The sequence below is a fragment of the Hypomesus nipponensis genome, chromosome 19, assembly GCF_054491055.1.
Source record: "Hypomesus nipponensis isolate SF chromosome 19, ASM5449105v1, whole genome shotgun sequence".
Lineage (NCBI taxonomy): Eukaryota > Metazoa > Chordata > Actinopteri > Osmeriformes > Osmeridae > Hypomesus > Hypomesus nipponensis.
Genome location: NC_140379.1, coordinates 17,547,412 through 17,575,318, shown reverse-complemented (window position 1 = coordinate 17,575,318; position 27,907 = coordinate 17,547,412). Strand labels below are relative to the sequence as shown.

At 54.3% G+C, this 27,907-nt stretch overlaps 1 protein-coding gene across 1 annotated transcript; it reads left to right on the top strand.

Moving 5' to 3' along the window:
- phlpp2 (PH domain and leucine rich repeat protein phosphatase 2) lies at window positions 1-27,907 on the top strand. Its single transcript, XM_084682854.1, has 20 exons — window positions 1-285; window positions 2,364-2,648; window positions 4,836-4,969; window positions 14,455-14,645; window positions 15,158-15,283; window positions 16,926-17,080; window positions 19,243-19,389; window positions 19,865-20,095; window positions 20,873-21,075; window positions 21,388-21,448; window positions 21,650-21,745; window positions 22,420-22,575; window positions 23,634-23,834; window positions 24,055-24,217; window positions 24,359-24,489; window positions 24,751-24,864; window positions 25,439-25,633; window positions 25,951-26,182; window positions 26,328-27,624; window positions 27,816-27,907. The coding sequence occupies exons 1-20, from the start codon at window positions 98-100 to the stop codon at window positions 27,905-27,907; spliced, it is 4,398 nt and encodes a 1,465-aa protein (XP_084538980.1). The 5' UTR covers window positions 1-97.

The following is a 27,907-nucleotide window of genomic DNA, read 5'->3' as shown; positions in this document are numbered from 1 at the left end:
CCGAATCAGAATGAGATTTTTTAGCTGCAGCATGTATTGGAATTTACCAGTCGGGTACCACGACGATTTTTGTGGGTTATTGTAGTAAATTATATCCATGAAAATGGAGGAAGAGGATAACACAACTGCGGTCACGGTCAGCACCGACATGGACCTTAAAAAAGGAGGTAGTGTCGAATATAACGGGGCTTGTACGGTGGTCCAAGCAGGATTTAATCTGGCTGCAGATCGTGGTGACCGCAACGGTCCTGGAAACCGTGTCGGAACGGGGATCCGCGTTCTTAAGGCAGGTCATATTTGAAGGTGTATCAGAATACTGCAATCGCACTGTCCTCCGTTTGAAATAGGGCCGAAGTGCGTTTGAAATCAAACTGCACCATCCCTTCATCACGTCATCCAGTTTGATAATTGTAGCCCACTCTTGTACAAACGCCGATTATTTTACGTACAACATATCAGACCTAAACGCTTGTTAACAGTCGACTTACTGTCAATTAAGCGCCTTCTACACTGTAGCACTAACATTCAAAATGTTGCGACTCTGTTGGTCTGTCATGTTATAGGCTAGGTTAGCCCACGGGTTCCTCGGATCTGAATCAGATTTATCCTTAACTATTGGTGACAAATGATTAACTGATGTAGGTATGCTCATGCTGATATGGTATGTCATAAGCCGTATTATATATAGCCTACTACGATCATTCAGAGACGCCTATAACCTTATGGTTCATAATTATATGAGGGTTTTGTATTGGAACTAACTCCTCTTTGTAGACATAATTGGGATAGTATTCTGGTCTTGTGTGTACGGCTATTCATGGTCCGTTGTCTAAGTGGACTGATTTGTGCTTGCGATAGGTTATACTCTGATTATTCACAGTATCCTCAGTGAAGCGTAAGCTACTCTTCACTTCCGTAATTGTTACAAATTAACCCATGGGTGGCTCATGAATCAAGATATGATTACATAATGTCAAAACACATGGCAAGAGATTGCTATCTTGTATGTTGACCATCCACTATTAAATCGATGTTACATTCTGCTTTTCAAATATGTGTTCACCCTTTTTCTGATATACTGTATCCTTCTGGAGAGCAGTCATTGACAGGGTAAGGGGGTTACTAGAACATAGATTACAAAAGCAATAGACTACCAATAGCCAGCAAAATGATTATTGTGTTTTATAAATCGTATTGTAGCTAAAGTGTAGCCATCTCTTTAATTATAAACTTGTAGCTTTGCTACATGAGTCAGCCTTTTTGGCAGTTTTCAGCGTAATAAACATGTAATATCCTCAGCTCATGTCTCTTTGATTTTAGAGGCTTTTGTGTGCATGACACAACAAAACTGATGACTGGCTCTGCTTGGGAAGCTAAATGTGGCGGTTGTATCGCCCTCCCCTCTCTGGTGTAGAGCCAGGGGTCACAGAGGGAGACCAGGGCAATGACTGATAGGGCACTCGTCAGCCTTGTACCCAGGTCAACTTGAACAGCCTTGTGTGGAAGGTTTGGCGACACAGAGGTGTGTCTGACGGACAAACATGATGTCTGAGAGAATGTTCAGGAACCGTTGAAGATAGAGACAGAGAGAGAGACAGAGAGAGAGACAGAGAGAGAGACAGAGAGAGAGAGACAGAGAGAGAGAGACAGAGAGAGAGAGACAGAGAGAGACAGAGAGAGACAGAGAGAGACAGAGAGAGACAGAGAGAGACAGAGAGAGACAGAGAGAGACAGAGAGAGAGAGAGAGTGTGTAAGAAAGACCGGGTCGTAAAAGACGTGAGAACGTGTGTGTGTGTGTGTGTGTACAACCGTGGTACAGAGGTAAGACAGCCCGAGCACTGCTGTTTCTACTGTAGTTGCTGAGTGTGCCGCGGGGCGCGGTGAGCCAGCAGCAGCTGCCTGTCTGTCCGGGCACCGGGGGAGCGTGGCATCGTAGCGTCAGTCATCAGTCTGACTAATGACCTGGTGCCTGGTCGCTCGTCTCTGGAAGGAGATCCACTTCTCAAACATCAAGTCGTTCTCGTTTCATTATTCGGTCCAAGCCTCTCCAGGTTTGGGAAACAATTCCATGGATTCGTTCTAGCTTGTTGGTCTGGGTGGGGCTCCCACATTTAGCAAGGGCCAATTTAAGTCACCAACAGAAGGACCCTTTAATTTGACATTTTAGACATCCAACCTGTGGGATTAAGCTGTCAGCAAAGGCTCAGATTAAGATGTCCAAAGTATGAAATGGCAGTGTTAAGGAGATAAGGATATAGAGAATATTTCCAATTCGTTCCCGTAATTGTATCACTTGTGCCATGGCCCCAGTTTCCATGTCAGTTTACGTCATGTCTGTGTGTGTGTGTGTTGGTGTGGTTCTGCAGAGGAACATGAAGAGGAATGGGAGCCGGGGCTGTGTCACCAGGAAGACCCGCTTTGGGTCTCGCGAGCGGGACTGGCTGAAGGGCGACGCCCAGCGGGGCTGCGTGTGTCTGTACGGGGGGACAGTGGAGCCCCAGCCTCCTTCCTCCGGCCCCCAGACCTCGTCCGCCCCCCAGGCAGACCTCCGGCTGCTGCTGTGCTCCACCAGCACCACGGTGGAGGAGCTGTGCGCCCAGAGGGACGGCGAGGGACTCTACCTCCAGCTGCACGGTGACCTGATCAGGTAATGCTCTCACCCGATCCACCACTTGGGCTGCTCTGTGAAGGCAGAAAACAGGATCGTGGCTGTTGTCTCTGTTGTCATCAGCATATCACGCTCCATACAGCACATCATGACTAATGCGTCACGTAAGCGTGACTCTTCCTTTTCCAAGAACATGGGACCCGTACCTTTCCAATATGTCACGGCGAGCGACTTCAGCCTCATACCGGTGATCCTCAATGTTTTTGGTTTTTCACACAGCCGAACATTGTGTTTTCCTTGAGAGTTCATGTGTTTTCCTTGAGAGTTCATGATATTACTATCCGACCAGGCTCACACGTCCAGAAGCCAGCCCCGGGCCTTAGTCATGCTATCAGGCATACAGACTTATGACAGCACTTTTTCCAAAACAGCCTTATGACGAGCCAATGTTAGTCCTTGTCGTCGGTAGTCTGTAATTTGGCTCCACCCACACGCTCCATCCTCATGGCTCTGTATGATCAGGCTCGGGACTGCTTTTTACTCCCTCTCTGGCTATTTCTGGTTAAACAGTCTGCACAATACGATGCACTAAATGGGTCACGGCCAGTAGAGAAAATAAGATCTCCAACACCTAACGTGATTTAGATTTACAGGAAATCATTTTCCTTGTTCCAGGAGGATGCGCTTTACATTAGCTGGCCAGCAGTATTGATCTACCTGGCTGGTTTACAGTTTAATATCTACTTATACAACGGGAAAAGCTCTGGTCCACAGTGCAGAGGCACTGTCTCTGAACAGTGGATCAGCCATGTCCTGTTTCTAATCTCAAGCAGGATTCAGTCTCTCTGATAAGTACCCGAAACCCTCTCATGTCCTGAATTTTCAGACCAAGGCAGTGTCTCTCCGCTTTCAAAACAGCTCTGATCAAAGTCCAACATTTCTCCCAGGTGATAAAGTGTCAGATTCACCTGCCCGGCCAGCCAGTAATGCTATCCATTCTCCCCCAATACTGACATTTTGTCTCTCTGCGCCATTGCAAGTGTCGACATGGAGTCATTTTCTGGGCATGTGAGCGCTGCTCTCAGTTTTGTGTTTTCTCATTGTAGAGCAGCCCCGTGTTTATGAAGCGACGACACGACAGTCAAGACACGGATCTCTATCATGTGCGGCTGGTTGCAGAGAACGGAAAGAACCTTTTGGTGTCTCTCGACGAAGATTAAGTGAGGGTAGATTTAACAGCTTCCCGCCCCCGTGGGCCCGAGGGGAGAGGATTTGTGAATAAATGAGGCCCGTCTTGCTATTCAAGCGTAAGCGTCAAGAGTTATCGGGTCCACGGGCCCAGACAGTCATCCCTCTGCCTGGCAGGGATCTGCCTAAATCCTGTGTCGAGGTGCTGGGACCAATGGCTATGTGTACCCAGCTGACATGATCCTACCAATTACACCAGACTGGCATAGCTACGGTTGTGTTTTATGGACAGGATCAGAATAGCACAGCGGCCAGCCTGCTGCCAGGTGCTGTGTCACCCTCCATCCCATGTTTGACCAGGGCTGTGGTTGAGAACGAGTCCCTCATGGCATCATGGGAACCCTGACACACACACGCTGAATCTGGCCTGGTGGTTTTTCCTCTAGAACTGGGTGGGGATCTTTCCGGCTTTGCGAAACGAGGTGGCTGAGAGGGGCAGACTTCGTCCTAAGTGCTAATGCACTCATTCAGGCAACACAATCACACACTGTGAGCTGCAGAGAGCTCTTAAGGGTGATGCTTATTTACTTACTGCATGCTATAAATTCTACAAGTCAACGCTGTGGGCACACATTAGATAGACACTGGATGATGGTGAAAGCCTCCAGTGGAGTTTTCTGCTTGAGCGTGCTACTGGCTTGGGCAGGGATTCGTATGATTTATGGTGTGGTTCTCTTCTTACACTTTGAACTTTGTACATCTGGTCACTGTATATCATCTCTCTGTACTTTTGAAAGATCGGACCAGTAAATGTTTAGATGGAAACACCTAGTCACCTCCCGGTCTAAAAAGGGAACTCATCATCCTGCTGATTCCAGAGAGTTGTATAAACCAGCCCACCTTAGATAAGACGGTGTCGCAACGTCATTTTGGCACGGCCGGGAATTGAACTGGCGACCTTTCAGATTACTAGCCCGATTCCTTAACCACTCAGCCACCTGACTCCCCGTGTTCAACCAGCATCTTTTCGATGTGCAGGAGGCTGGACCCCGCTGAGCGCCCTCTCCACATGGTGTACGACTACCTGACCGCCCTGGGCTACAAAGAGCCGCTCCGGGTGCAGAGAGAGGCGGCCCACTCGGACCTCAGCTGCATGATCCGCTTCTACTCTGGTGAGTTGTGACCCCCTCCGGGCCCGGCCACAGCCATCTGCATGCCATGAGACCCTCTCTCCCCCCGCCAAGCTTTTGGCTCTGCTCCTTCCGGCTCTGCTGGAAGCGGGAACCCTGGAACCCTGTCAATGGACGGAGCCGTCCAAACCCAGGGGTCTGGGCTGGGCTCTGTTGATCTGGTTCCTGTTATGTATCGGGGGTTGTGTAAGTGACTTTGTGTGTGTGTGTGTGTGTGTATGTGGGTGTCTCTTTTGTTTGCAGGACTGTTCTCTCCCTGTTGCTCCACCAGTGGTGGGCTGTTTCGACCTCCAAGTCTTAATCAAACATTTCTGGTCCGAAAGGAGCTGGTGTATTTCTGCATAACCTTTATTTTGTGCACATCTTTGAAATGTCAGGGCAGGATTGTGCTCTTTCGAATATTGTGCTGCCTTTTGAGAGGTAGTTAGCTCAGCCTGTCTGTTAGCGTTAGTGTCCCTGTGCCTGCCGGCCGCTGAATAGTCCTCTCTGGTTGTGCAGCAGTCGAGGATTGTAGGCCCCGTTATGCTTCTGCCTTGATTTCTGCTGCGAAGCACACCATCTCTAAACATTCTCCTGGATCTGCCTGTCAGAGATTGCCGAGCATCCTTTTGTATGTAGCAGAATTCATGTTTTCCTTACCCCCCCCCCCCCCCACTTCCAGTATGACAGTTTCCTTTCTCAAGCCTCCCCGCCGGTAATACCTGAGAAAACGCAGTGTGAAAGCACAGAGCTGCAGCACACTGGCAGATGAAGCCGGTCAAGCAGACGGAGCGCTTCTTCAGAGCCTCAGTAGACGTGCCCCTCAGGGGCTTACAAGCCTTTCTGTGAGCTCTTCAGTGCCAAGGAGCTAGCTGAGGGGAGCTAGCTGAGGGGAGCTAGCTGAGGGGAGCTAGCTGAGGGGAGCTAGCTGAGGGGAGCTAGCTGAGGGGAGCTAGCTGAGGGGAGCTAGCTGAGGGGAGCTAGCTGAGGGGAGCTAGCTGAGGGGAGCTAGCTGAGGGGAGCTAGCTGAGGGGAGCTAGCTGAGGGGAGCTAGCTGAGGGGAGCTAGCTGAGGGGAGCTAGCTGAGGGGAGCCAGGTGACTCGACGACCCTGCGAAAGGGAAAGGAAGTCTACAGCTTGACTGTTTGTATCTGCTCCGTCTCCTAAGTCAACATCCCTGAGGTGACAAGGACCTGTGAGGGACGTCCTCTCAGGAGAAGGGCTGTGGTGACAGATGCTGTTTCGGGGCTGTGAGCGATGTCCGTCAGGCCAGGTGTCCTGGCCGGGTAACCTTCATTAGCCGCAGCCCAGGACGCATCCCGGCTGCCCATGCATCAGGGCCGCGCGGCGACTGACTGAGCATCGCTCATCCCGTGTCCTCCCCCTTCTTCCCTCAGACAGGCGGCTGCGCGCCCAACGCTGTCACGGTGCTGTCGCAAGACCCTCAAGTGACTAAGTGCCCCTGTGTCACGGTGATGTATGGTTCTAGGTACAGGATGGATGGGGTTCATTTTTACCTCCCGACTCCCCCGGGGGGAAGGAGATATGTATTTACAACAGGGTGATGTGCCTTGGCAAGCGTGCAAGCACGCACACACACACAGACAGACACATTAGACATTGTGTCTGATCCTGTGTGGCGTAGGCAGGTCTAATGATCCTCTTAGCAGGCTTGATAGGCTTTGCTGTGACCTGATGTTCTGTTATGCTTCTACTAATAACCAGTCTGGGGCTGAGAGCAGGCTTCTCTGCTGAGTCAGGGCCATTTGCTGTGTCCACTGCTGAGGCTGTGAATTGAGGCTGTGACCTGATGCTGGGGATGGGGCCTGAGGCTGGGGTCTGAGAGTGTCAGCCTGTGCTAGGGCTGAGGCTGTAGGCTGGGGTGTTCAGGGTGAGACCTGTGCTAGGGCTGAGGCTGGAGGCTGGAGGCTGGGGTCTGAAGGTGTGACCTGTGCTAGGGCTGGAGGCTGGGGTGTTCAGGGTGTGACCTGTGCTAGGGCTGAGGCTGGAGGCTGGGGTCTGAAGGTGTGACCTGTAATTGGGCTGAGGCTGGAGGCTGGGGTCTAAAGGTGTGACCTGAGGGTATGACCTGTGTTAGGGCTGAGGATGGAGGCTGGGGTCTGAAGGTGTGACCTGAGGGTATGACCTGTGTTAGGGCTGAGCATGGAGGCTGGGGTCTGAAGGTGTGACCTGTGTTAGGGCTGGGGCTGGAGGCTGGGGTCGTAAAGTGTGACCTGTGTTAGGGCTGGGGCTGGAGGCTGGGGTCGTAAGGTGTGACCTGTGTTAGGGCTGGGGCTGGAGGCTGGGGTCGTAAGGTGTGACCTCTGCTTGGGCTAAGGCTGGAGGCTGGGGTCTGAAGGTGTGACCTGAGGGTATGACCTGTGTTAGGGCTGAGGCTGGAGGCTGGGGTCTGAAGGTGTGACTTGAGGGTATGACCTGTGTTAGGGCTGAGGCTGTGGTTTGTGCTGTGTTATACTCAGGGTTGAAAGGAAGATTGATTTGAAGACAGAGCGAGAGAAAGGCAGAGGAAGAAAGATGGTGTTCCCTCCCTGTCACACACTGCAACTAAATCCTTCCTTTCCACATACTCACTGAATATGCTCAGCACAGCCTGGTTAGCACTCACTTCACACCTCAAGGTATGAGGGTTTGACCACGTGATGTGCCACAGTCAAATACAGGCAGACTGTTCCCACCATTAACCTCAAATTGTTCGAAAATGTCTTCCAACTGACATGTGTCTCTTCGTTTGAAAGCAAGTTCGACATTGTGTTTGGGTTGGTATTCTGAGTGCTGTGTGCTGTTTGTTTAGCTGTCAGCTTTCCAGCTCCTACAGAGCCCTCATTCTAAGTCTCGGAGCATCTAGTGGAAGCAGCAGTGTTTCCTGCCCAGGGAGGGCTGGGCCACCCTGCCTGCCTGCCTGCCTGCCTGCCTGCCTGCCTGCCTGCCTGCCTGCCTGCCTGCCTGCCTGCCTGCCTGCCTGCCTGCCTGCCTGCCTGCCTGCCTGCCTGCCTGCCTGCCTGCCTGCCTGCCTGCCTGCCTGCCTGCCTGCCTGCCTGCCTGCCTGCCTGCCTGCCTGCCTGCCTGCCTGCCTGCCTGCCTGCCTGCCTGCCTGCCTGCCTGCCTGCCTGCCTGCCTGCCTGCCTGCCTGCCTGCCTGCCTGCCTGCCTGCCTGCCTGCCTGCCTGCCTGCCTGCCTGCCTGCCTGCCTGCCTGCCTGCCTGCCTGCCTGCCTGCCTGCCTGCCTGCCTGCCTGCCTGCCTGCCTGCCTGCCTGCCTGCCTGCCTGCCTGCCTGCCTGCCTGCCTGCCTGCCTGCCTGCCTGCCTGCCTGCCTGCCTGCCTGCCTGCCTGCCTGCCTGCCTGCCTGCCTGCCTGCCTGCCTGCCTGCCTGCCTGCCTGCCTGCCTGCCTGCCTGCCTGCCTGCCTGCCTGCCTGCCTGCCTGCCTGCCTGCCTGCCTGCCTGCCTGCCTGCCTGCCTGCCTGCCTGCCTGCCTGCCTGCCTGCCTGCCTGCCTGCCTGCCTGCCTGCCTGCCTGCCTGCCTGCCTGCCTGCCTGCCTGCCTGCCTGCCTGCCTGGAAGGGCCTGAGCTGGGGATCTTGTCGGTGGCCAGGCAGCCTCGTGCCCAGGGGCTAGCCAGGCCCTGGGAGATTTTCCACCCCTTTTGACGAACTTGTGGGAAAACACAGGGCTAGAGAGCTGAGGAACACTGGCCCCCTGGCATCCTATCAACTCCAGCCAGCCTGCCCAACTGGATATGCTGGGTTCATACCTAATCTTAGACGCATGATCGGGGTAAATGAACATTCCTGTTATTATACGAAGCTGGGGTTAAAGATTGCCAAAATCCAAGGACACCTCGTCTCCACCCCCATAACACTGCAGATCTTTCTAGAAGTCTGCAATGTTATGGTCTGATATTTCTTCAGCCAGCGTTGCTGCTTGTTAACGAGTCTTATCGTCCCTTCCGTGTTCAGTGTTGAGGAAACAGCTACAGCCCAACTCCCTCTCTCAGGTGCCTGGCCAGCCGTTGTCAAGGGCATCTTGACTGCTGAAGAGAGGGGACCCATGTCCCAGCTGTAAACAACATGTGAATGACCCCTGTACTGTGCATCACTCTCTGCTCACCCATAGAGGGGACTACTCTTAATGAAAGTGTACGGTATGGTGTTTTTGTTTTTTGTTTTTGCAAAGTCCCTTTTTGAATGTCAGAGAGGCGACGAGACGGCAAGGCGGGGTGTGATTTATGAAAGTACACACCCTTGTGTTTGTACAGGAGACTAATCTTCACAGCCCTGCCTCCCTCCTCTCCCACCTCAGCCCTGCCTCCCTCCTCTCCCACCTTAGCCCTGCCTCCCTCCTCTCTCACCTCAGCCCTGCCTCCCTCCTCTCTTTCACCTCAGCCCTGCCTCCCTCCTCTCCCGCCTCAGCCCTGCCTCCCTCCTCTCTCACCTCAGCCCTGCCTCCCTCCTCTCTCACCACAGCCCTGCCTCCCTCCTCTCTCACCACAGCCTTGCCACCCACCACCGAGGGCCTGCCACGGCGCTCCGGAGAGATGAAAACAAACAGAGAGGGGGGAGTAAACATTAATAAATGCTGACTTAATAAAGTACACTATCTGTGAAAACAGGGCTCCAGAGAGCCGGGGGGGGGGGGGGGGGGCTAGCGGGCCGTGGGTATTAAAGACCTCTGCAGCTGTGGTTCTGAGGGGGGCTGTGAGTTCTGGCACTCGGCCATTGGGTCTGTCGGTCTCCACCTCGGCCGGACGGATTCTACTGTGGAGCTCTGATAGCACTGCACGCTCTGACCCGCCTCATAGACCCTGGGACAGCCTCAGCCCCCGCCCCCCACTATATCTACAGAACCAGAGACTGTACTATAAAGCCTCGCACCAAGCTACCCCAACCTCAGCCTCAGACCAAAGCTTAACAAGCCTTAGAGGCTCAAAGCCAGCCAGCTGTAGGCTCCAGTACAGCCACAGAGCATCAGAGCCTTGGAGCGAGGGGAAATAAATCATCTGAGAGCCTGGTTTAGTCACGTAATGAGTTATTGATCTGCTGGGAGCCAACTTATCAGAACAGAAAATGAAAACTAAATAAACGGCATAGCGGCCCTAAACTGCACTACCCTGACTCTGGCCCAGGACCAGAAGGAACTGTCTGGACTGCCCACACTGGGATAACTGGTGGCAGTGGGGACAAGTTTGGGGGAAAAGAGAGGAACATGAGGTGGGAGAGAAAGAGAGAGAGAGAGGAATAGGGAAAGGCATGGATGGACATACCTGGGGAAGGAGAAGAGGAGGGGGGGGCAGTGGAGGAGGGGGAGAAGAGTGAGATTAGGAGACGTGGTGAGCAGCAGCGTGCACTCCTCCTGAGAGACAGGACTCCACCCCCCCCCCCCCCCCAGAGCTGTGGCTCTGGCTCTACCTGCTCCTCCCGACAGGGGACCATGCGCAGATTCCGATGTGAGTCAGCAATCCTCTCCCAGGGATTTGGGTTTGCGTGTCAGAGCGTCGTCGCTCATCCCTGACTCACTCGCAGTGGCTGTAAATCGAGGGCTGGCCGGACGGCTCCGAGATGGAGGGGATTCAGCCGTCTCCTGTTTGTCGGTTTGAATGACTGCTGGGGCTTTCATCCGCTCCCTCCCACCCGCTCTGTGGATGGAGTGCAGGGCAGAGGGCACGAACGCAGCCCGCATGGCTGGGCAGCAAGCCTCACCTGCAGCTCTGTCTTTGTTCTGTCAAAATTGTCCTCCTGCAGCAATAGTTCACTTCCTCTGAAGTTTTCATTTGGTCTGCTTGCATAGAGGCGAGCTTAAGGAGGGCTTTCTAAATTAAATCCCTCACAGTAAGAGTAGGTTATTGAGGGGTCCTCAATAACCCTCTCCCTCTCTCTCTCTCTCTCTCTCTCTCTCTCTCTCTCTCTCTCTCTCTCTCTCTCTCTCTCTCTCTCTCTCTCTCTCTCTCTCTCTCTGTCTCTCTCTCTCTCTCTCTCTCTCTCCGTCTCTCTCTCTCTCTCTCTCTCTCTCTCTCTCGTCTCTCTCTCTCTCTCTCTCTCTCTCTCTCTCTCTCTCTGTCTCTCTCTCTGTTTCTGTCTCTGTCTCTGTCTCTCTCTCTGTCTCTCTCTCTCTCTCTCTCTGTCTCTCTCTGTCTCTCTCTCTCTGCCGCAGTGATTTGATGTTATTGCCAGAAAAGGCCTGCTGTGTTTAGAGCACAGAGGCTGGGCGGGAGTAAGCCTGTGCTTCCGCCTTCAGCGAACCCCCCACTGCAGGCCAGCCTAATCTATGCCATCTTAAACAGCCCAAACAATCGCTGGGATACTAGCTTCATTGTCTTCCTGCTCTCTCTGCTGGAGTCTGACCAGTGCAACGCTTTTCATTTGGTCCATGGACCGGGGATGAGATTTGACTGTTTAAATTGTGTCCAGTTCGCTGGTTGCTTGTTGTGTATGCTTTACAGCAACGGAGAGTGTTTAAGTATTGACTTTACCATTAACGTCACTGAGGCTTTTTGGCCGGTCGCCCGGTTCATCTGACCCCACTCTTCCCCTCCACCTCCGAGTGTCTGGCACCCTCTGCACCCGGGGAAAAAGGGTTCACGGTTTGACCTGTCTCATTGCCATTCTCGGCTGGCAAGCGGAGCAAAGTAACACTTTAGGCCTGTCACTAAGGCTGTCGTCAACAGGGACTCTGGGCTGTGGGGACAGGGGCAGCGGAGGAAGGGGGTGGGGCGTGTATATGGGGGAGAGGGCGAGGGCTGGTTACCCAGAAGACTGTGTGATCTGTCACTTGTCACCGTGTGCCTGTGAGTCCCACAGGAGGAAGTAAGGCTTGGTGGGTGATTAGTCTGCCTCCCCAAGAGGCTGCACTCGACTGGTGTGGAAAGAGCAGACGGGGAGAGAGAGAGACCTGAGCACAGTTACACAACATCCACTGCTCTGCTTCGACGTTACGATCAAAGAGCTAGGTCCACATCATAAATCAGGAGTGGTGTGGGATTGGCTGTTTTGTCTGCTCGGGAGCCAATGACTGGTTTAGTAGGTGCAGAGGTACCCGGGGTGGGTCAGACTGATTCGAAGGGAGTTATTTTGCCCAGGCAACCAACGGCCCCAAAGCCTGTGTGTTTGTTTTGTGTAAACGGGTGACATGACAGACATGTTTTCTCAGGGACTTAATGAGACAATCATTTTCACAAAGTGTTTGTTTTGTCAGAGGAGAGGAAGTGAAAGTGTCGAATGCTCCGTCTGTGTGCACTACTGTATCCCCGGCGTACAGACTAAGCAGTGATTGTCTTTGCTGCGACCTTCGTCCTGCGCTGGTCGGAGAGTGGAGCATTCTGGGAGTATGACCAATTTAGAAATGGTTGTTGACATCCTGGGAGATGGACCTCGATGTGAAGGGGTCTTTAGGAGACAGACTGTGTGTCTGCTGTCACGAATTGTGCTCCTGCCTTTCAGAACATTCTGTGACTTCTTCTGCCAGAGGAAGGCTGTTACCTTTTCAAGGTGTGGTGCTGTCACCGTAGCTCTCTGCTGCTCTGTCGCTTTGCATTCCAGCTTGGGTCGCCATGACACCCACACAAAAACCCCGTGCATGATACTTACGATCTGCCTCCTTCTGACAGTGCACCCAAGCCTACCGCACTGTGACAGACACTCCTCCAATCAGAACGAGTGCGTGTGTCCAACCAGAACGAGTGCGTGTGAGGATGTGAGATGTGTTCAGTAACTCAGACGATCGTCCGGGGGTGTTGATGTCATGTGCTCCTCACGCAGGTAATGATTGGGCGCTCTCTCTCTCTTGGATGGTTTTATGGAGGATTTGGGTTTGCTTGGGCTGGTGTGCGTCAGGGCTGGACAGGGATGGGGGTGGATGGGCGTGGAATGTGTTTGTCTAGAGTGGATGTTACTCGACTGCAGGATCATTGGAAGCTTCCCGACTGCCATGTTGCCTTCCTGCCTGACTGACTGCCTGAGGGCCTGACTGCCTGCCTGCCTGCCTGGATGGCTGGGTTTATTCCTGGCTGTTGACCCCTGCAGGGGTTTAGATCTCTGCCTCTGACAGGTCAACCTTGTAGACACACACACACACATACACACACACATGCACTATATAATGTAGCTTATGGACTGGGCAGTCTTTTGCTTCCAGCTTCTTTTATCTGGCCCATCTCTCAACCCCCCTCCCTGTCCCCAGACTATCCTAACAGGATGATCCTCTCCTGTTTGTCCCAGGCCCACGGGGCTGAAGGGGCCACAGTGGTGAGAGCAGGGCCCCCCTCTGTGTGGTGCTTCCCAAGGATCAGACACCAGTATTGATCCCCCCCCCCCCCCTCGTTTCCCAGACGGGGCTAAGTCAAGCAGACTTGCGCTCCGGTTTGATCTCCGGCCGCCGCTGTCAGAAGCGAGAGGTAAGATTGCGAGCGAAAGCGTTCCGTCAGACGCGACACGGGAGTAGGAGACGAGGAGCGGATGCACCACGGAAAACGTGTCGAATGTACTGTTAGCGTCGAGAACGGAAAATGGAGGTCTGGTGGAGGGAGTTGGCCCGTCGTCGGTATGCCGTGTCCTTCAGCAGAGCCCTGCCCAGGCCGCCGGCAACACAAGCCTGCTGGCTACATCATTAGATTGAAAGAGGGGAGTTTAATGTGACAAAAGCCTGACTCATTCATCAACCTGACTGATGCATCGAGGTTAGAACAGCTCTGAAGTGAGAACCATCTCAAAGTGGAATTAGGGAGTTGTGAGCGAGGCGTGTGTGCGATTGTGTGTGTGTGTGTGCGTGCGTGTGTGCGTGTGTCCTTGTGCGCTTCTCTTTTCATTAAAACATCGATCCAAAGAGACCAATGAAAAGCAAGGGCACCTTAAGTGCAGAGCCAATCAGTGCTCATCTGTATGGAGCCTCCTGCTTGTCACGTTTGAGGTCCGTGCCGCTCTGGGCGGGCAGAGCGGCGGGTCTCTGATCCGGGCTCGACAGGCCGTGACACTCCCCTACCTGTCATCTCTACAGATGGATGACACTAGACAACGGGGGGGGGGGGGCTTTGACATTGAGACAATGTCTCAATGCATCGCATGCCGTGTAGAGTCCCAAGCAAGGCTCGAGATGGCTCCATGGATGCCTGTGAGCCAATAGGGGGCTGTCATCTGATAAGCTGACCGTAAGACCAGTTCTAGGAAAGGATGTCTCAATCTTCGGACTAACCCCGAGGTGACATCATGGTGGCCTGCTGATATCCGTGTGTGACTTCACTTTTTGGCCCCTTCCCGCTCTCCTCTCATCGCGACCTCCTGATAGTCCGCTTCAGAGCATACGCTACTCATTAGAGCCGCGGATTGTTTACATGGACGTAATTGCATGAGGTCGTAACGCGCACGTGTGTGTGTGTGCGTGTGCGTGCGTCCATCATAAGTGTGTGTGTGTGTGTGCGTGCGCGGGTGTGTTTGCGCGAGGGCTGCGTGTAACCGCCTCGCACCCCCCACCCTGTCCCCCAGAGAGGCCGGTGAACCCGGACCAGCAGGAGAGGACTCTGCTGAAGGGCGTGTTCAGCGTGAGGAAGGGGAAGACCCAGCTGCACAAGTGGGCGGAGCGCCAGGTCATCCTGTGCGGCACCTGCCTGATCGTGGCCTCCGTCAAGGACAGCCTGACGGGGAAGATGCACATCCTGCCCCTGGTGGGGGGGAAGGTGAGGAGTCTCGGGGGGGGGGGGGGGGCGAGGGGGGGGAGGGGGGTTAAAGAGTCATGTGTCGGTGTTTGCGTGTGACGGGGAGGGGGGGTCGTTGAAGTGGTGTGTGCGAGAGAGGGGGAAGGGGTCGTATCTGGGTGCGTGTGGGGGGGCGGTCGAAGAGTCATGTGTGGGTGGGTGGGTGTGGGGGGAGGGGGGTGGGGGTAGGCGGGCGGGGGGGGGGGGGGGGGGGATGTTTTCCGAGCCCACGCGCTCCCCAGGCGGTTTCTGGCTCCCCAGCCAAGAACAACACAGCTGGGATTCACTGGCGACTTCAGAGTGGACAGCACACAACAAGGACGCCTAGAACGCAGCACATGCGCACACACACAGGCACACACACACACACAGACAGACATGTCATCGATTAGAGCTAGGATTACCCTGGGTAGGGTAAGGGTACTGTAATAGATGGTTATAAGGCCTTGCCTTGCAATGTCTCAGTGCCTGTGTGTCTGAACCCATGTGTCCAGGTGGAGGAGGTGAAGAGAAGACTGCACTGTCTGATGTTCAGCTCAGCAGGACCGCAAGCCCAGACCTACTTTGTTAACTTCGACACACTGGTAGACTACCAGCGGTGGCATCGACAAGCCTCAAAAGTAAGTGTGTGTCTGTGTGCGCGTCGAAGCTTGCAAATGTTGTCGCCCCTTTCATTTGTAGAAAGCTGTGTTTTGCTTGCAGTTCTCTGACCTGTTGATCAAAGATTGGCTGCTGAGAGGACAGCCTGTGCTGTCAGCCTATCAGAGCCCTGCTGTGGACCCCGGTCCTCCTCACTGATTGGTTATAATTGGCTCTGTGGAGACCCTCAGTCGGGACGGGCTTTGATTGAACAGCTGGGGCTGAGAGGGCTTGTGTGTGTGTGTGTGTGTGTGTGTGTGTGTGTGTGTGTATATGTGTGTGGGTGTATATATGTGTGTGTGTGGGTGTGTGTGCATATGTGGGTGTGTGTGTGGATACTCTGTCCTGCTTGCCTGTGAAATCACAAATTCGATCACTGTTTGTTGGCATGGCTCTCCAAACTTCTTTCCTTGCCCGTTTGCCGTACTCACTGTTCCATTCTGTCCTGCTCATCTTGCTGTACTTATCATTTCCTAATGAATGGCCTTTGTGCCCAGGCCCCTTCCTGGGTCCGAACGAGCCGAGCGAATGCCTCCACTGAGGCATGACAGGCACACAATGAGGCAGGGAGAGGGGGAAAAAGCCCCCCGAAAACATGAAAATCCAATTCGTTTCTAGATCCATACTAAGTCAAGGAGCTCTGTCTCCGATTGTGGTGCGGATCACTAGGCCGGATTGGCTTTTCAGCTCGCTGTGTTCAGGAGACCTCGACATCACCGTCTCCCATGGAGACATGTTGAACTGGAGATGAAGAGTTTTGGAGGGGATGACAGGGGGAGGGGTGGGGGCAGTCGGGCAGAGAGAGAGAGTCTTAAAGGAAGGGGCGAGGGTTGGGCTGTGTTCCTGCCGGGCTGGGCACACGGGTCTTCTCTGGATAGTGTGGCTGCTGTCTTTTTTTTTCTCACTCCTATGCCCCTCCCCCCTTAATCTTTTGTTCTTTCTCTCTGTCTTTCGGTCTCTCTCTCTCTCTCTCTCTCTCTCTCTCTCTCTCTCTCTCTCGCTCTCTCTCTCCATCTCTCTCTCGTTTCCACGGCCTTAGTGGCCTATTTCGAGGGCAGGGCCAATGAACACTCCAAGGTTTCCGTCTCTGCTCATCTTCAAAAGTAGCTAAGTGACGACCCGCTCTGCCGAGCAGCGAGTCTGTTTCCCGGGGTGTTTCACAGTAGGTGGTCCGCTGGTGTATGGAGACAAACCCTGAGACTGAGGCGGGCTAATGGACCCCGGCAGAGCCAGCTCTGCTGACCAGGCCAGGCTAGCTCATCAGAGTCGCTCTGCCGTGTCCTGCATGTCGACACGAGAGCTGGACGACTGGATGACTGCAGTCGATGAAAGGTCCAAGGAGAGCAGGGCTGTCTGACGGTTAAACCAAACGAGAGCCATGGCCTGGAGACTGACATGTATGCTTTGTCACAACCTGGCTCATGAGTTAGTGACAAAGATGTGACAAAAAGGGAGACCACACACAGCCTGTCCCTGATACGACATGTTTTAATAAAGTAAATGCGACAAACAATACAATAGGATGCGGCAGTCAGTAGATCAGTATGTTTACAGTGTCTGCGTGAGTGGTGAATAACATTGTTATTATCTTCAATGTGCGTGTTTGTGTGTGTGTCTCTGTAGGTGGTGTCTCAGACAGTCAGCCTGGTGGATCTGTCGTGCTACAGTCTGGAGGCGGTGCCCGAGTACCTGTTCTACAGTCAGGACATCACACACCTCAACCTGAGACACAACTTCATGAACCTGCAGGGGCCTGGAGGTCTTCTCAACCTGCCCAGGTAAAAAGCCTAACTCCTGCCCAGGTAAAAAGCCTAACTCCTGCCCAGGTAAAAAGCCTAACTCCTACCCAGGTAAAAAGCCCAACTCCTGACCAGGTAAAAAGCCTAACTCCTGACCAGGTAAAAAGCCTAACTCCTGACCAGGTAAAAAGCCTAACTCCTGCCCAGGTAAAAAGCCTAACTCCTGCCCAGGTAAAAAGCCTAACTCCTGCCCAGGTAAAAAGCTTAACTCCTGCCCAGGTAAAAAGCCAAACTCCTGACCAGGTAAAAAGCCTAACTCCTGACCAGGTAAAAAGCCTAACTCCTGCCCAGGTAAAAAGCCTAACTCCTGCCCAGGTAAAAAGCCTAACTCCTGCCCAGGTAAAAAGCCTAACTCCTGACCAGGTAAGAAGCCTAACTCCTGCCCAGGTAAAAAGCCTAACTCCTGCCCCACCATACTGGAAAACCCCTGCTGCTAACACTTTAGTTCCAAGCGCTTGCGATACGCGTGAAGCTAATCTGTGATAAGGCCTTAGCGAGATAAGACATCTTCTTAACACATGTTGATATTAATAAGCATCTTAGAAGAGCCTTATCTGACACTTATTTCATCTTACGGAAACCCCTAACCCTGGTCCTAACTCTTAATACAATTATGAACACTTATATAGTCCCATTAACACATATTCATGTTAATAAGCATCTCATAATGGCCTCGTTACCTTTTAATGAACCTTACTACAAGCACCTGGATCGAAAGTGTTTCCCTCCGGCTAATTCCCCTATAAACATCTGTCTGTCTCTCACCCAGTCCATGTCATCCCTCGCTCTCACTGAACACTTAGTTGCCCTGCTCAAGCCAGAGGTCAGACACCGTCCTTCACTGTTGTTGTGAGGCTGATGATGTAAGTGTGACATATCATGTTGTGTATATCTGCTCCCGCTCTGGGTGTGTTCGCTACGTGGCTCACCCAGGACTAAGCCCTGCTGCATGGCATCGGGTTCCTGGGAGGAGGCATGGACCCTGAGTGGTTCAGCCCGTCTGTATCTTCTGTGCTGGAGAGGCACTTAGCCCCCGCATCCACTGCTGCCGTACAAATGGACCATGTTTGAACAAGCTGGCATTCGGAGAAGAGATAATGCCATTAAATGTTAATCATCTACTGCTCTCTATGATATTTCCTGTTGTATACCCTGCATTTCGCTTGACGGAACAGTAAGTGGTGTGTGAGTGTGGGTACTGGAGACGGACAGAGAGAGAGAGAGACAGAGGGAGAAAAACAGCTCCACCAGTAAGAACACATTACCGCACATCTCTTCTTCCGTTTTAGAATGGTCTCCCCCCCCCCCCCTCTCTCTCTCTCTTTCTCTCTCTCTGTCTCTCTCTCTCTCTCTCTCTCTCTCTCTCTCTCAGTGTCTTTCTACCACAAGTCTGTCACTCCCTCCACCTCATCTGTATATTTAGAACCAGGCTGGGCAGGGCGGGCAGAGGGAAGGGCGGTTCCAGCATATGTTGTGACTCACTGCCTTCTCCGTCCCTGTCAGCGGGGGGGGGGGGGGCAGGGGAGGCGGAGGGGAGGGGGGCAGGAGTCGAGGTGGATGAGCAAGAGCCACTCTGAACACACCTGAGCGACGCGTTCCTTCCGAACGGCCACAGACCAGGATGTCTTCCTCTGTTACACAGCAAAACACACAGCTATCATGTGTACAGGCCACCTCGGGATACCAAAGGGGCAAAGTCAGCTCTGATCACAGGCTTTTCTGTGTTGCCAATAAAGGAGACCAGTTTTGGGTGCTGTGTGTTTGTATGCTCTTCTGGGGCTTGACTGAGCGTGAGTACTGCTAAGCTTGGATCACGAGGATCTGATATTCATCCGTCCACGAAGAGGGCTCCAAAGCGAAAATGTCAGCAAGTCCAAGTCCAGACCCAATCCAACGAAGTGATCCGGAGAGACGAGACCGCAAAGGGCTGCGCTCACGAGAGCTCCCGAAAACAGCAAATCCATCTCTATGACTTCTCCTCTTTTCCCAGCCTGAGCAGGAAATGTATTTGTCGATTTGGACATTCCTCAAATTGAAACCCCATCTGCAGCAGACTAGCTGATCTGTCTCCATTAGCGTAGCTCGCTGCCTGCCAGCCCTGCCGTACTGGCGACCTCACCATCTGCCCCTCCTCTCTGCAGATTCTCCCAGCTGAAGAGTCTCAACCTGTCCCACAATCGCCTGGGCGTGTTCCCCGAGTCTGTCTGTGAGATCCTGACTCTGACTGAGCTCAGCCTCTCCTGCAACGGCCTGCACACTGTCCCCCAACAGATAGGCAACCTCCAGAGGTAGGGCTCACACACACACACACACACACACACACACACACACACACAGTGGACATGCTGTGCTGTTGAGTTCAGTCAGTGGTGTGTGCTATCCACCCAGCCTGCTGTTCTCTTCTCTGTGTTTACTCTCTTTCTGACCACATGAGCCCTCACGGTACGCTCAGCAGTGAATCTTTGTTCGGCATTCTGTGTGTGTGTGTGTGTGTGTTTGCGTGTGTGTGTGTGTGTGTGTGTGTGTGACAGAGAGAAAGTGAATGTGCGTGTGTGTTAATTGAACCAGTGAAAAGCATTAAGTTCAGCTGTTTTTGTTACGCAACCAGATTAAATCAAGCTCTAAAATCAGGCCATTTTTCATGCTCTCAGCCCACTTAATGCAGTTGCTTAATATAGAGTGAGCAAGGCCCCAGACTTTTTCCACCTCATATGGAATGTTGTCGTGGTTGTGATACTTTCTCTCTCCCTGTGTGACTCCCAGCCTACAAACCCTCTCCCTGGATGGAAATCACTTGAGCTCCTTGCCCGAGGAGCTGGGCAGCCTATCTCAGCTCAGCAGCCTGGGGCTTTCCTTCAACAACTTCCCCCACATCCCCAGTGTGCTGGAGAGGCTGAGTGCTGTTGACAAGCTGGCCATGGCCGGGAACAGGGTGGAGAGCCTGGAGTTAGAGACCCTGGCCAGGATGAGCCACTTGAGGAATATTGACTTGCGGTGAGGGATTCAGACAACTCCCTCAATCCCACCTCTCTGTCGCTCTATCTCTCTCCCCGACCTTATCTCTCTCTTTCTGTCTCTCTCTCTCTCTCTCGCTCCCCCTCTGTCAGTTGATTCTGTTCATACACTGGCTCGTCACTGCATGCATAATGTAGGATCAATGCACAGTGGTCATGTAATAAGAGTCCTCATATCAAATCACACTGTGCATTGGAAGATGGATGGAGAAAGACAGCAGCAGGGCCCAGCCTCAAGCAGCCTCACCCAGCCCCATCCAGCCTCACCCAGCCCCATCCAGCCTCACCCAGGCCCATCCAGCCTCACCCGGGCCCACCCAACTTCACCAAACCCCTCATAGCCTCAGCCAGCTCCACCCAGCCTCACCCAACCCCAATCAGCGTCACCTAACCCCACCAGGCTCAACCTGTCTCGCCCAGCCAGTCCCAGATAAACCCTGGGTTTCCATCTCTATCCAGCTCTGGTTCTGTGTGTGACAGTGTGATGGATCCCCTGGCAGAGGCAGTATCTCCTTTTCATTCCCATTCACTTCCCATTCACTGTCTCTCTGCCCCCCTACCTGCCTCACCTTGAGAAGGACTTACTGCGCACTGGGCCTGGGTCTGGGCTGGATTTACGAGGGCTTGGTGCACCTATGCTCAGGGGCCCAGGCAGCCTAGGGAGGCCAAGGGTTCTACAGGGGAGTCAGAGAGAGAGAGAGGTCAGGGAGAGAAGATCTCATCCGTCTCTTTTATCTCTCCACATATGACCGGGCAGGCTGAACGGTCTACGCTGTGTCCGGAGCGAGACTCTGGAGGCGGTGAAGCAGGTGACCCAGCTGGACCTGAGGGACAACCGCCTGGCCTGCCTGGACCTGAGCTCTGCCTGCAGCCTGGAGACCCTGCACTGCCAGCGCAACCAGCTGGGGGCGCTCACCCTCAGCGGCTTCACCCTGCGTGCCCTCCACGCCAGCAGCAACCGTGAGCTGGCTGTCTGTGTCTCCGCCTGTCTGTCTCTCCGCCTGTCTGTCTCTCCGCCTGTCTGTCTCTCCGCCTGTCTGTCTCTCCGCCTGTCTGTCTCTCCGCCTGTCTGTTTCTCCGTCTGTTTCTCTGCCTCTCTGTCTGTCCATTTGTCTGTCTGTCCATTTGTCTGTCTGTCTGTTTGTCTTTCTATCGCTCTCTCTTTCCTCTTTCTCTCCCCACCCCCATCTCTGGGCTCTGTTCTGTCGTTACGTAACACCCACAGTCCAGCGCCAACAGGCCTGGCTGCTGATCCCCTCTCTCTGCCCACAGGCCTGACCACCATCAACATCTACCCAGTCCCCAACCAGCTGACACACATGGACCTATCACGGTGAGCTCTGCCACTCTGGGCCGCTACAGCCCCCAGGTTGTTCTGACTGCAGGACAGGAGGCATGTTGTAAAATCACCACAATACTGTATGTCTCCCTTCATGTCGCTGGTGTTTCATCACAGCCCTGAAATATGGTGTATGTCTGGGGTTAGCAGCGCTGTCGCTGGCATGTGTGTTGACTGGAGTGCGCTCTGTAACAGGAACCTGATGGAGTATCTACCAGACTGGGTTTGCGACAGCAGGAAGATTGAGGTGCTGGACATCACACACAACCGTCTGTCTGAACTGCCAGCCAGGTCAGTGTCCCTGAGGTGTGCCGGCTCTGAAGGTGTCCACCCCCCCACCTCCAGTCGAGGGTCACTGTTACAGCCCAGCCAGTCAAGTCTTTTACTGTCTGCTGTGGGGTGGGTGGGGCGGGGTGGGGGGGCTGAACTGTAGACATGACGTGTGTCCAGACTATCCCACCACTGAATCATCTTTATCCAAATAGGCTTGGATGTATTTCTATCAATAGGAGAGTGCCCAAATAGAATATACCGGAAGGTGTGTGCACGGGTAGCTAATGAGGGGCGCGTGTGTCTGTGTTGTGTTTGACGACAGGACAGGATCTGTTCTACACTAGAACGTCACAGTGTGTCCATGCTCCCTGCCCGGCTCGTCATGTACAGTTCTGTTTTGCCACAACACTCTCATTCGCATGTGAACTGGCTACTTGCAGAAACAAAATCCTACAATATAAAAAGTCATACCACCCGAGAGGCAGACATGACCTGTAGCTGTTTCATTCCTGGAGGAAATACTTCTGGTTTGATTTATTTAGGAAGCCTAGTCCAAAAGAATCTTGCTTGCTTGGCAATGAAGCCTCTATGTTCCAAAATTCCCTCTAGTTGTTTTAGCCTTTATATCTTTGATTCTCTCTTTCTCCTCTCTCTTTCTCCCTCTCTCTCTATCTCTAACTCTGTCTCTCCAGATTGCTCAGCAGCCTTAGTCTGAGGAAGCTGCTGGCTGGGAACAATTGTTTGCAGCGGCTGCCCAACCTACTTGACCACATCCCGCTGGAAGCACTCGACCTCCAGCACAACAAGCTAGGCCAGCTCCCTGAGAGCCTCTTCTACAAGGCCTTAAAGTAGGTCACTCCCCCTCCCTCCCTCCCTCCCTCCCTCCCTCCCTCCCTCCCTCCCTCCCTCCCTCCCTCCCTCCCTCCCTCCCTCCCTCCCTCCCTCCCTCCCTCCCTCCCTCCCTCCCTCCCTCCCTCCCCCAGCCTGTCCCTTCCTTCCTTCCCTCCCTCCCTCCCTCCCTCCCTCCCTCCCTCCCTCCCTCCCTCCCTCCCTCCCTCCCTCCCTCCCTCCCTCCCTCCCTCCCTCCCTCCCTCCCTCCCTCCCTCCCTCCCTCCCTTCCTTCCTTCCCTCCCTCCCTCCCTCCCTCCCTCCCTCCCTCCCTCCCTCCCTCCCTCCCTCCCTCCCTCCCTCCCTCCCTCCCAACCTCCCTCCCTCCCTCCCTCCCTCCCTCCCTCCCTCCCTCCCTCCCTCCCTCCCTCCCTCCCTCCCTCCCTCCCTCCCTCTCTATCTCCCTCTCTATCTCTATCTCTATCTCTATCTCTATCTCTTTATCTCTCTCTCTTTCCCTCCTCCTCCCCTGACAGGTGCTTTTCAGATATTGCAGCCTGGTCTGTCTCTCTCTTTCCCTGGGGAACTGCGATGCTGCTGTTTAACCCTCCAACAGTTAACACACTCTCTGTCCTTAGCATCCCATTAATGCTAAACCAGTGAGCCAATGAAATACCACCATCTCTCCACCATGCTTTGTAAATAAAGCTCAAGTGACATTTCCATAGGTGACTGTGAAGATGATATTGAGGACTGGTGAGCATTGTTTAGTGAACAAACCGTCTCCAGCGTGTGCACAGTATTATACACATTTATACCCTGGGTAAGGCTGTGTGTACAAGGATTCTGATGGTGTGTTTTTTGTCAGTCGGTCTGTCCTGTCTGTAATGTTACCCACTAACATCTCCGGTCTGAGAAATCTCTGAGTACCTATTAGGTTTACGGTATTGTCTAATCTTCACCACAGTGTCTGTTGACACTGTAATGTCCGTCTCTGTCCCCCGTTTGACTATACCTGTCCACTCAAGTGTGGCTTGGATGCATGTTTAGTCATATTGTACTGTCATGCTCTCTCTAGCTTGAAGTACCTGAACGCGTCAGCCAATGCCCTTGAGACTATCCCCCCCAGCAGCCAATCAGAAGAGAGCCTGAGCACGCTCCAGGAACTGTACTTGACGGGGAACAACCTGAATGAGAACTGCGCCGCCCTGCTGGTTGGACATCAGAACCTCAGAGTCCTGCATATGGCCTATAACCAACTACTATCCTTTCCAGCCAGGTACAACAGCTTCCGTATTCTCCTTTCAAAACGAATAAGTGACCAAGAGATCGGGTGTGTTACCCTCCTTAATTGACACCAACTTGCCGTGATACGGTGATAATCCTGAGGTATCCTGAAGCGTCTGCTAAATGCATAAATGAATTCTACGTGTGTGGTTATTCTGATTGCTATTGGGAACTCCTGTGGTCTGCTTTGTTTGTTGTTGGGGTGTCTGTAGTAAGCTAGGTAAGCTGGAGCTGCTGGAAGAGCTGAATCTCAGTGGCAACAAGCTGAAGACCATCCCCTCCACTGTGTCCAGCTGTAAGAGACTCCACACCCTCATAGCACACTCCAACCTCATCAGCGTCTTCCCAGAAATCCTCAACCTGCCCGAGATCAAGGCCAGTCATGCTTTCAATACGACCGCCCGCGTGTGCGTGTGTGTGGCACACCAAGTGTGTTTACGTGAGGTAACGCCTCCTCTGACTGACTGTGTACGTGTGTGTGTGTGTGTGTGTTCCTTCTGCTTGTGCGTGGTGTAGCTGGTGGACCTGAGCTGTAACGAGTTGACAGAGATCCAGCTCCCTGACTCTCTGCCGGCCACACTGCACGAACTGGACCTGGCCGGTAACAGCAGCTTAATGCTGGAGCATAAAACCCTCAACCTGTTCAGGTAAGACCCCCCCCCCACACGCCCCCCCCCCCCCCACACACACACACACACACCCCCGCTTGACGAGTGCAGGGCTGACGGCAGCAGATCCTCTCGTCGCCTCGGTCCTCCGGCACACAGCGAGATGAGCAACATGCCCTCTGATATGAGAGGTGTATGAAATCCGGGTGGCTGGAAATATCAGCCCGACGCATTTCATAAGGGCCGCTGTCTCTGCAAGTGGCGGGGTCAAGTAGGCTCAGTGTGTGTCCTGTCCCACAGCCACATCACCACCTTGAAGCTGGACCAGAAGCCTGCCATGGCAGCAGGAGACTCCGCAGGCAGCTCCACCCTCTGGAACCACGGCTACTCCGAGATGAGCGGCCAGAGAAACAAGTAAGCAGGGGGAGTGAGCTGCAGGACTGGGGGCCGCTAGCGAGGGGGGCGGGAAGGATATTTTACACCCTGCATTCCTGGAGGACAATGTAATAAGAAGTGCTAGGGAACACCCTTATCTTCGATTCCACCTTGTGTTGAGTGAGTGTCCACCGGGCCGGACGGCGCCCTGGGCTGTGGATCTGGTTTAACAGTGGTGGAGGCGGTGAAGCCTAATACTTCCTGTGGATCTCAGGGTTCTAAAGCAGTGTCTGCTGCATCATTGATGAGGTTCCTATGTGGCCCGCTGTCCTCTCGGGGTTGTGACCTCCACACAGGCCCACACACAGTAGTGTCTGGTGTCTCCCCCCCCCCCCCCCCCCCCCATGGAGATTAGAGGCGCAGCCTGGGGGGCGGCTGCATGCGTTTGAGGATGGATAACTTCCCCCCCCCCCCCCATGAAGGTCGTGTAGGTTGACTGCTGTGGGTTATGACATCAGATTCTTTTCAACTTTACCGTCATCGTGCACATGACCAGTGCAGAGCCAATGAAGGCGGCGGTCGACTAACCCGACGGATCTTCTCTGGGGGGCAGGTTGTGTGTGTCTGTGCTGGCCGTGGACCGCTTTGGAGACAGCGTGGAGGCGGCCTACGGCATCTTCGACGGCGACCGCAACGAGGAAGTCCCTCGGCTGCTGCAGTGCACCATGGGAGATGTGCTCTCCGAGGAACTGCAGCACTCCAGCGTGGACAGTCTATACATGAGCAACACTTTTCTCACCTCGCACAGGTACGTGGCGACACACGCGCGAGCTTGCAGTTTTGTCGAGGCAGATGGATTACTAACCCAACTTGTGATGAATGAAGTAAAAAATTATAATTTGTAAATGAATGTACATAATTAGTGCCTGGGGCTAAACTGGCAAGAACCCCATTTTACTACTCTGCGGGTTTATATTTGATCGACCTAATTTATCACCATTAGCTGGAATTGACACCGTGAACATACAGTCATAATGGAATAAACGAAAACAGCTGTCAGAACGCGGCACAAACGGATGGGCGAGCACGCGGCTAGCTCACCCTCTCGGTGTTGTGATCAAACAGGAAGCTGGGCATGGCGGGGCAGAAACTGGGTGCGTCTGCCCTGCTGTGTTACATCCACCACGAGCCCTCCGAGCTGGTCAGCTACTTCAGCCTGACGGTAGCTAACGTGGGCAGCTGCCAGGCGGTGCTATGCAGGGACGGGCACCCCCTGGTCCTGTCCAAGGTGTTCAGCCTGGAGCAGAGCACCGAGGAGATGGACAGAGTCAAACTAAGCAAGGCCATCATCACTGAGGTAATGGACCACACTGTCGGGGACCTGTGTGTCTGGTTAAATGCCCCCAAAATACACTCGAGTGTATGTCAAGACGGTTTTTCGTGTGAGGCCTCCTGCTCAGTCCCAGGGGCTGGACGCTGAATGCTGTGTTGTGTGTTTGCAGGACAACAAAGTGAGCGGGGTGACGTGCTGCTCCCGCCTCCTGGGCTGCTCCTATCTGTCTCCCTGGGTGATTCCCAAGCCCTGGGTGCGCACCGAGCCCCTCTACTCCCAGGACGAGTTCCTCATCCTGGGCAACCGAGCCCTGTTTGAGAGGGTGTCCTACCAGGAAGCCGTATGCACCGTGCAAGCCGTGAGGGATCCGCGCGCCGCCGCCAGGAAGCTGTGCACCCTGGCCCAGAGCTACGGAGGCAAGGACAACGTGGGGGCCGTGGTGGTGTCCCTGCACATAGGCGAGGACAGCTGCACCTGTGAGCCCCCGCTCGCCGCCGCAGAGCCCCGCGGTCCTCCCCCGGCCGTCCTCCCCGCCTCCGTCGCGCCCGGAGACCCAGCCACGCCCTCCTCCAGCAGCGGCATCGCCTCCGAGTTCAACAGCGAGACGTCGGCCTCCGAGGTGGGGAGCGAGGCTGGATCCACAGCCTCGGACGAGCAGCCCTCGTCTGGCCTGGCCTCCCGGCCCGAGAGGCGCTGCAGCCTCCACCCTGCTGCCTCGCTGTGTGGCCCCATGGTGCCAGGGACAGCCCCGGGGCACCCCCACCCTGTCCTGTTCCAGCGACAACCCTCCTGCGCCACATTCTCCAGTTACCAGTCAGACAACGGGCTGGACAGTGACGACGAGGCGCCACTAGAGGGAGTCATCTCCAATGGGAGCAAGTTGGAGGTGGAGGTGGACATCCACTGCTGTGCTTTCCAGCTCCGCTCCGGGGCCCCCGAGAGCCCCAAGGACATGGTCCTCGACAAGCGGGGCTCCGACTATCCCAACGGGAAGATGCGCAGACAGAACAGCGTGGTGGTGTCGGCCACCAACGGCTGTCTGCTGGCCGTGTGCGGCAGGGAGATCTCCGACCTCAAGAAGTCCCCCTCCACCTCCAGCCTGTTTGGGAAGAAGCTATCCAACGGCTCCGTGGTGGCCCCCGAGGACAGCCACAACCTCATCGAGGTGGCCCTGGAGGCACCCAAGAAGAAGTCGGGTTACTTCACTGCCCCGGCCCAACAGGACCCCGAGGACCAGTTGGTCGTGCCTCCCAGTCTGGAGCAGGATGTCAGGGAACAGCTGAAAGGTCAAAGCCCTATGATCCCTGGACCCCCACCACCTTCCACTCCGCCCTCCAACAGAGATCTCATCTGGGACGACCCACACCCCCCTGCCCCCCGCTGTCTCAGCAAGACCTCACGCCCGTCCCCACCCCTGACCCGGCCCCGGCCCCCGTCCTGCAACAGGAGGTGTATGACACTGCCCTGTAGGGGGAGGCAAGGCTGGAGCAGTGCCATCTGCTGGCGGCCAGGTGACAGTGCCATACCAGGAGGGCAGAGAAGGTCTCACCGGCACCTGCCTGCAGGATATTCCAGTTTGAGCTTCTGTTTCCGATTCGTCACGTGTGATGGACCTGCGGGGTCCTTGACTGCTCACACACGGGTGTCTCCTCATCAGGGGTGGTAGGTGCTAGGCTGGCTGGTGAGCCTGGTCTGCCTAAGAAGAGGGCTAGGCTTCCTGAAGTCCCGACTCCTAAAACGAGGCTGTGA

Bases quoted from the DNA above. Each gene is read 5' to 3' on its own strand.
- phlpp2 (XM_084682854.1), top strand. From the start codon at position 98: ATGAAAATGGAGGAAGAGGATAACACAACTGCGGTCACGGTCAGCACC. The intron at 2,649-4,835 runs GTAATGCTCTCA...TTCGATGTGCAG, and splicing joins CTGCACGGTGACCTGATCAG to GAGGCTGGACCCCGCTGAGC. The intron at 24,865-25,438 runs GTAAGCAGGGGG...TCTGGGGGGCAG, and splicing joins ATGAGCGGCCAGAGAAACAA to GTTGTGTGTGTCTGTGCTGG.